This window comes from Raphanus sativus, chromosome 9 (genome assembly GCF_000801105.2).
Source record: "Raphanus sativus cultivar WK10039 chromosome 9, ASM80110v3, whole genome shotgun sequence".
Lineage (NCBI taxonomy): Eukaryota > Viridiplantae > Streptophyta > Magnoliopsida > Brassicales > Brassicaceae > Raphanus > Raphanus sativus.
In genome coordinates, this window is record NC_079519.1 from 12,927,377 (window position 1) to 12,936,918 (window position 9,542).

At 34.7% G+C, this 9,542-nt stretch overlaps 1 protein-coding gene across 1 annotated transcript; it reads right to left on the bottom strand.

The window, feature by feature from the left end:
• Nucleotides 1-7,064: 7,064 nt before the first annotated feature.
• LOC130500060 (uncharacterized) lies at nucleotides 7,065-9,267 on the bottom strand. Its single transcript, XM_056994758.1, has 9 exons — nucleotides 9,182-9,267; nucleotides 8,782-8,924; nucleotides 8,597-8,693; nucleotides 8,382-8,503; nucleotides 8,222-8,306; nucleotides 8,006-8,144; nucleotides 7,750-7,931; nucleotides 7,535-7,658; nucleotides 7,065-7,085 (listed from the first exon to the last, which is right to left on the bottom strand). The coding sequence occupies exons 1-9, from the start codon at nucleotides 9,265-9,267 to the stop codon at nucleotides 7,065-7,067; spliced, it is 999 nt and encodes a 332-aa protein (XP_056850738.1).
• Nucleotides 9,268-9,542: the final 275 nt, after the last annotated feature.

The following is a 9,542-nucleotide window of genomic DNA, read 5'->3' on the forward strand; positions in this document are numbered from 1 at the left end:
TTATTCGACACCGTTCGCTCTCTCGCGGTTACTTGGCACGGTTCACTCTCTCGCGATTACTCGTCACCGTTCGCTCTCTCGCAGTTATTCGACACCGTTCGCTCTCTCGCGGTTACTCGACACGGTTCGTTCTCTCGCGGTTACTCGGCACGGTTCGCTCTCTCGCGGTTACTCGGCACGGCTCGATCTCTCGCGGTTACTCGACTCGTTCTCTCACGGTTACTCGGCACAGTTTGCTCTCTTGCATTCACTCGGATCACTCTCTCTCGCAGTCACTCGGCTCGGTCTTTAGCAGTTACTCGGGACCGCGGTTACACGACCACAAGGCTGAGAGTCTTGCGGTTACTCGGACGTGGAGGAGAAGATTCATCTCGCTTCCCTTTGCAACTCTTTGTCGATCACAATTTCGAGTTGAGGGAAGATGCACAAGTGGAGGCTTTTGGTCGGCACATGGTGCAGTTTCTCGCTGAGAGCTCATCACATTGCCATGTAACAGAGGCAAGGTTCTGGTATGATTTTGTCTCTCTGATCCTAATTGAATTTGGACTTTTGCCAAGTTACTTACGCTAAGGCACGAGTACAGCTTACCTTTTTCAGAAATGGGTTTACAAACTTGCTTTTTACTAGGCACGAGTTAGTCGTAAACTCGTCTTTTACTAGGTACGAGTTGAATAAACTTGTCTTCTACTAGACATGAGTTTCATTCAACTCACCTTTTCTAGACACGAGTTACCGACAACTCGCCTTTATCGAGCACGAGTTTAGTAAACTCTTTCTTTACTAGGCATGGCTTACTCGCCGAGCTATAGTTCTTAGGCATGGGTTTGATAAACTCGCCTTTTACAAGGCACGAGTTATACGCCGAAGCACGGTAAACTTGCCTTCCACTAGGCACGAGTTACTCGCCGAGCTACGACTCCTAAGCACGAGTTTATTTAAACTTGCCTTCTACTAGGCACAAGTTCAAAGTAAACTCGCTTGGATCATTAAATGTAAATGCGCTGAGTCTATTGTCTTATAAACCTCTTCGTAAAATTCGCAGAGATCAACTTCATCTCCCTCAACAAAGTGGGGGGCTTACTGTTGGACATGAGTTTTACCCCCAACAAGGCCTATAAGATAATGGGCTCAGCCCATTTAGAAGGAGGTGATTAGGAAAACCCTAGACCTCATCCTTCTATAAATAAGGAGGCATCCCCTCCTTGAGAAGGATCCTCTTTTGGATCTCTTGTCTCACTTCTCACTTTCTAGAGAAAAACACCAAATCACATGCTTTCTTCTAAGCACTTGTGATCTTTCGTTGTAGAACTACGATTGGCTTGATCCCCTTTCGGGGTACATAGGCAACCCTTCATCGGGTCCAGCTATAACATATTACACATCTTTTACTCTCCATCTATCCAGTTCAAGCTCATTATGAAGACCTCTCCTAATCCCACCATCGAAATCAGTCTACCCCTACGAAGCACCGATTTCGGTCCAAACAATTGGCGCCCACCGTGGGGCATGGAGAAGTATCTTCGAAGAAGATTGGACTCGGAGTCCGTTTGACCGTTTGGTCGTCACCGTTCGCTCTCTCGCGATTACTCGATACGGTTCGTTCTCTCGCGGTTACTCGACACAGTTCGCTTTCTCGCGATTATTCGTCACCGTTCGCTCTCTCGCGATTACTCAGCACGGTACGCTCTTTCGCGGTTACTCGACACGGTTCGCTCTCTCGCGATTACTCGTCACCGTTCGTTCTCTCGCGATTACTCGACACGGTTCGCTCTCTCGCGATTACTCGTCACCGTTCGTTCTCTCGCGATTACTCGACACAGCTCGATCTCTCGCGGTTACTCGACTTGTTCTCTCACGGTTACTCGGCACGGTTTTCTCTCTTGCATTCACTCGGATCACTCTCTCTCGCAGTCATTCGACTCGGTCTTTAGCAGTTACTCGGGACTGCGGTTACACGACCACAAGGTTGAGAGTCTTGCGGATACTCGGACGTGGAGGAGAAGATTCATCTCGCTTCCCTTTGCAACTCTTTGTCGATCACAATTTCGAGTTGAGGGAAGATGCACAAGTGGAGGCTTTTGGTCGGCACATGGCGCAGTTTCTCGCTGAGAGCTCATCACATTGCCATGTAACAGAGGCAAGGTTCTGGTATGATTTTGTCTCTCTGATCCTAATTGAATTTGGACTTTTGCCAAGTTACTTACGCTAAGGCACGAGTACAGCTTACCTTTTTCAGAAATGGGTTTACAAACTTGCTTTTTACTAGGCACGAGTTAATCGTAAACTCGTCTTTTACTAGGTACGAGTTGAATAAACTTGTCTTCTACTAGACATGAGTTTCATTCAACTCACCTTTTTCTAGACACGAGTTACCGACAACTCGCCTTTATCGAGCACGAGTTTAGTAAACTCTTTCTTTACTAGGCATGGCTTACTCGCCGAGCTATAGTTCTTAGGCATGGGTTTGATAAACTCGCCTTTTACAAGGCACGAGTTATACGCCGAAGCACGGTAAACTTGCCTTCCACTAGGCACGAGTTACTCGCCCAGCTACGACTCCTAAGCACGAGTTTATTTAAACTTGCCTTCTACTAGGCACAAGTTCAAAGTAAACTCGCTTGGATCGTTAAATGTAAATGCGCTGAGTCCATTGTCTTATAAACCTCTTCGTAAAATTCGCAGAGATCAACTTCATCTCTCTCAACGAACTGGGGAGGCTTACTGTTGGACATGGGTTTTACCCCCAACAAGGCCTATAAGATAATGGGCTTAGCCCATTTAAAAGGAGGTGACTAGGAAAACCCTAGACCTCATCTTCTATAAATAAGGAGGCATCCCCTCCTTGAGAAGGATCCTCTTTTTGATCTCTTGCCTCACTTCTCACTTTCTAGAGAGAAACACCAAATCACATGCTTTTTTCTAAGCACTTGTGACCTTTCATTGTAGAACTACGATTGGCTTGATCCCCTTTCGGGGTACGTAGGCTACCCTTCACCGGGTTCAGCTATAACATATTACACCTCTTTTACTCTCCATCTATCCAGTTCAAGCTCATTATGAAGACCTCTCCTAACCCCACCATCGAAATCAGTCTACCCCTTGTACAGCACCGATTTCGGTTCAAACAAATATAACACATACCCTTGTGATAGAATATGCACCATAAGACAGCCGCGTGTTTGCTAATTCAACTTCGTCAAGGATAAAAAGGTCGATGAGAGGCTGTCCATTCACCACCTTCATATGGCCAACAGCATCTACAACATTTTTTAACAAAGAGTATAAGTTTAACGTGGGGCAAAACAGTCATGAACAATAGAACTCAAAGATGATATACATGAATAGACAGCTAACCACAGAACTCACCTTTCAGTCCACAATTAGCTTCCAAAACCGCATGTGAATGGAACCGGAACCGGTCTGTGTGGATAGGAAGGTGGCAATTTCAATGGGAGACAGAATAATGTAGGATGTGAAAGAAACAGTTAGACTCTGTTCTGCAACTTTTGGAACCAGGCTGTAAATCTTTCCTGGTTTAAGGGATGCAACTTGCAAGTATTATTTAACACGCTTGAATAACTCTCCTAGGTTTCAAAAATTTTGGGTTAAAGACACAAACCTGTTCGTCGATGATGAGCATCTCCAGTCCAATAGTCCCCTCCTTTTGCTGCGTTTTTTTGGGTGAGATGTGAATGGATGGATGAGTAGATTGACGATTTTAGAAGATTATTGTTTATCAACTGTTATTAAAAGGTTGGTTTCGGGATTTTAAGCCCAGCATCGGAGGTCCGATTTTGTAAAGAATTGGTTAAAGCATAGATGACCTCACGTATTTATATCTCCTGATTGGTTGATTTTTTCACATGCCGTGGCATGTCTCTCCTTTGAGCATTAAGCCCTTTTAATATTGTTAGATTATTTATTTTCTGTCTAAATTTTTTTTTTTAATACAAAATAGTGATTTGACCGAAACAACCATATAATATTTGATAAAGAAAACTGGTTAGCGATAACTTTTGGTTGTTCTTTCCTTTTAGTTAATATACTTTTGTTGGATCAAGCTGAAATGTTTAGCATAACCTTCATATAAGTAAATAGTTTATTTTATTCATTATTCTGAACTTCTTACCAATACCAATTATAAAAAAAATTCAAAAAAAAACAATACCAATTATGGTGTTGTAATAAAATGGCACATGTGTTGAAATGAGCAATAATTTGTATGCAAATTGTTCAGCAAAATTAGTAGAGTTCTTAGTACATAATAAGTGATGCTTTTGTTTTTAATTTTATATATTTTGGACACTGAGTAATTTAGTTTTGTCAAATACACTTATTTGATTAGTTTTATAACAGGTTGAATTGTAATTGACTAAATTTTTGAGTGTAAAAAACAGAATATAATAGTGGTGACTGAATTTTAGTTGGTGGAGAGTTTTAAAATTTGTTAATTCCTGTAAGTATAAAATAAGCAATATGAAAATCATACATAAACTAAAATTAAGATTTTATATTTCTTCCAGAAGTAAAAAATCTTATCTCAATTATATGTTTATAAAATATTTTGTAAAATTATTAAAAACAAGAAAAAATGACTCAGTAAAAACAGATCTAAGTCCTCCAATTGCTTAAGTTTATTTTAGATACTTGTGTAATAAATTGTAACTAGATTTTGACCCGCCCTTTAGAGGGCGGGACAGTGGTTTTGTTTTAAATTTATGTTCTTATTCGATTTTTCATAAGTGCGTTTAGGCATGAGTATCCGGGTTGAGATCGATTGTCGTTAATAAATTTGGTTTGGTCCGTTTACTAATTCGAGTTACCTGTTTTATATTGTAACTCATGTTTTGATAATATACCGAGTTAAATATTCTATATTTTAATATATGTTTTGAGAAAGTGACAATGGCGGATATGTTTTTTTGGCAAATTTTTGTTTGTATATATTATGTGTTTCAACATAAAATGTATATCAAGTGTCTTATTCATTTTTGTTAGAAGTTGTTTTTATGCTAATGTTCGTTTTTTATATACAAAATGTTAGTATTGTGAATGGTTGAAAAAAATTAATTTGATTAGAGGTTAAATTTTTTAGAAGTTTTATATTTGAATTTCAAAAAAGTATTCTCTTTGGTTATTTATGATAAGTTAGTATTTTTAAATAAATAAATAGTGGCCTGATGGGTTTATTTAAAATATGTATATTATATTCAGTTATTTAAAATGGGTAATAATATTTAAAAAAATATTGAATGAAGTTAATAATGGGCCAGAGTAATAATTGTCAATAATTTCGAATACTATAGATTTAAATATGGGCTGTATTAATTTTTTTATAATATGTTAATAAAGCCCGAACGAATTAGGCCCAAGCCCGTATCTGATTCATTTTATTAGAAAATAACGACATATAATTTTTTTTTTAATTCAGACATGATTTCTAAACAAAAATTTCAATCTCCGACGGCGACTGAACAAAGAAATTAGGGTTTTCAACTTTTGTTCCAATCGGTCTCCACGATTCGTCTGAAGGTATGTTCTCCTCTCTCTTTTGGTTTCTATTTCTTTCGCATGTCATCTTCAAAGGATTGAACTTCATAGATCCGATGAAATCGAAGCCGATATGATACTTCATAGATCATTCTCTATTGGTTTAAAACATATCAAAACTCGAAATGTTTGTCTTTTATTCTAATAAATCGTTTCATTACCGTTTATTTAATCTTCTTAGGATATAAGAAACTAAATTCTGTGTTTTAATTATTTAATTTATTTTTATAAATTTAGATTGTTACAATTAAAAGGATTTTATATGTATATAAGGTACTTCCGAATTATAGGTTTCGTCAAACAAAATCTATACAATGTAAATCAATATTATTATTTTTCATACTTATGCCATTAATTATTTTATTTTGAAAATTTGTATACAGGTTGTTAAGCTTTGTCATCAAACGAAGGAAATACTTCCACACTGACCAAAGATAAGTGTTTTATTATTTATTTTTAACAAATAAATGGATTTTTCATGTTTATAATATTACTTTCAAATAATATTTCATTAAATAAAATTTGATTGGTTACTTTGTATCATAAGTAAATAAATTTTCTATTTAATCAACTTACTCCTGCCATTAAATATTTATATCTCTACTTGTATTCAGATTGTCAAGATTTGTGATCTAAGGAAGGAAATACATCCACACTGAGTTACAGATAAGTGTTTACATGTTTATAATATTACTTTCAAATATTATGTTCATCAAAAAATATTTGCTCGGTTACTTTTTATCATATGTAAACAAAATTTCAAGTTGCATTTACTTACTCATGGCACTAAATATTTATATTGTAAACTTGCATCCAGATTGTCAAGTTTTGTGATAAACGGAAGGAAATACATCCACACCGACTTACAGATAAGTGTTTATATCAACTTCTTAGTATAGATATGTATCATATTGTTCTGTCTGTTAGTTACAAACCTCTTATATCAAAATCAAATATTTAACTTGCTTTTTATATTGTACTATACAGGAACTAATAACGGAATAAGATCAAATCTTTGTTCTACATACAAACTGAGAGAAGATAAGTGATTTTACTCAATATATTTGTCTTATTTATTATATCTATTTCAAAAAAATATCATTATGTTAAATTATACTTTTATGACCCAAAATATTATCTAAGCATAATTCTAATAAATTATTGATGTTATAATTAATTTTTTTTCTTTATATGTTTCTGTTGTCCAACAGATAATCATAGCCTTAATTTGAACAATCGTACTTGGAAAATAAAGTACAGCCTGAAAATGGGAATTCATATTCGCCAAAATAAGGTATGACTTTTATATTCCATTTAGAATATTACTAAGTAAATAGGAATGGAACTGATAGTGGATAGTTAGGAAAAATGGAGTATGGATGCTGATAGTTTTCCAATAATCGTATTTATTTTTCTTTATAATCTAATATTAAAAAGTTTGGAATTAATAATTTATTATCTGAAACAAACTCAATCATAAAAAATGATAATTTATTATATTTTAAAAAGGCAGATTAAAACAAAGGGCGCAAAACCTGAATTCAAACAATAAAAGCCAAAAGAGAAAACAACAGAAATATAAAAAACACCGAAATAAAAAACACCGAACTAAAAGCACCAGAGAATATAATCTTAACATCAGCCACTTTTATGGTCTTCATCTCCGTGAAAGTCTTTGTTTTCAACCTCATTTAAAATTATGCATCGCTTCTTCCTTGAACTGGTAGACATCTGATGAAGTGACTTGATTCTCTTCCACATTATATCATTAAGATTCCAAACTTTTATGGCATTGAACTGAATTCCAAGAGAACCATTATTATCATCAACCGAAATCCCAAAACCATAAGTTTTGCCAACAATGTCCACGATTGCAGATGGCAAGATATCTTTCATTTCATTATGTTTAAGTCATTTATATAATGAGAAAGCAAATAATCAACAAAATATAATATTGTTATGATTTGGATAAAGTATATCTAACCTCATCCAAACAACCATTTAGGACTTTAGCTGCAGAAGATTTTACAATGTAAGTAGCTTCATAATCTAACAGACTGAATTTCGATTCACCAGTGAGATCTTGCACAAGCAAATTCAAATTGAATCTGAAAATACAAAGACGAAATAAATTATTTGTTTCATCAAAAATTATAAATATTGATATGTTAATAAATATATGGATGGAAAAAATATAACCTTGGCGAAACCTTGAGAACACTACCCTCGCAAAATTCACACCACCATTTTTGCACATCTAGTTCATCAAATGCAATTCGCGATTTGGAAACCTTATTGTTGCACACCACACAAGAAAAATAGTACCATCCACTCATTGTATCAATAGCATAAATAGTACAAATGACTCTGCAGTGTTCACCCTGAAAACATTAAAGGGATATTATGATAATGATCCAATAAAGTAACAACGTTGTTATAATAACTAAAAATAAACCTTAGCTGTTCGTATCATCTCATGAATGGTATTGAATGGAGATTGAGACCATTTGTGGCGCTTATTCTGTATTTCAATCTTGTCACTTGCAGCTTGGTGAATAATTTTTTTAACACCAGAGTTTTCATCACCATTAAACCTTATAGATTTATATTAATAGAATGATATTAAAATCTATGTAAAAACATAGCTATTGTGTAATTTACATTTAAGTACCTTCTATTCAGTGCTCGTGCTTCCTCTATAGATGGGTTTATTAAAACCAATGAGCAATCAAAAGCATTTGATACTTGAATTTTTCCTGTAAAACAAATAAAAATATGTTTAAATACAACATAATATAAAAATTTAGATACAACAAATGTCAAGAAAATACCATCTAGGTTTTGAAGTTTAGCAAATCTGATTAAACAGATATCTCCATTGTTTAGTTTATGGGCATCATCGGCCAAAATATGAGCTGATCTTCCCATAATGCAACAATGGATACGATTATCCCTGTAATAATATCAGAAAATAAACCAGATTAGCTATTGAAATAAATAAAAACATATTTACTTCGTTATAAATCTTCTGAACAACAAAAATTACTTGATATCTCTAAGAGTAAACTCCACTTTGTTTACCTCGGTTCTTGCATTTTGAACATTTTTAAGCACACCAAGATCTAAGACTTCACCCATAACATCTGATATGCAAAAACAATTGTAATTAAAAAAAAAAATCTGAAAACATATAATAATAAATTTACACGATGGGAAAAAGTAATAAGTTACCAATAAGAAATCTTGTGTCATGGGAACCGTTTAACATGTTCTCAAAATCATAGAGATCTAGGAACATGTTGTCACAGTGTAGACTTGAATCAGTTATTGTAGTCTCATTTCTGAAAACCATCTTGTAGACGTGGCTGGTCGTCCTGTATAAACCAAAAGCTGTAACTAATGCAAAGTTAGTAACAACTATCCATTCACCAAAACGAAATAGAGTCTCAAGTTTTGGCATCAGAGATTGTCTGCAGCTGGCATGGATTTTTACACCCTGAAACATTTCCAAAGTTGAAATTAATAGAAGTATTATCGAAAATAAACGTATAAGTTTAACAGAAAGGTTACATTTTTGTCAGATAAAACCATCTCAATAGAAGCACCATACTGGAGACTGAAAGAAACTCACTTATGAAGAACTTTGACCTCGACCCTCCATTCAGGTTTGTAAGGCTTAATATCACTCACATTGCTGATATTGATTATGGAACCCATGAGTGTTTATCACGGTAGATTATTGAGATTTCGCTTGGCAGAAAAAGAGTGTGTTTGATCGGATATTTATATAGTTATGGTCAAAGACAAATTATAATTATTTAAAAAATATAGAAATACTTTAGTATTAGGAATATTCAAGGAATAATATATTTTGAAGATTTGAGATCTTTTAAGTTGCAACAATAAGAATATTATATCACAATATAGTTTCGATTCTCTAATATATTAATTAATGGATTAAGTTTAGAAAATATATACTCTTTTTTAGCTTG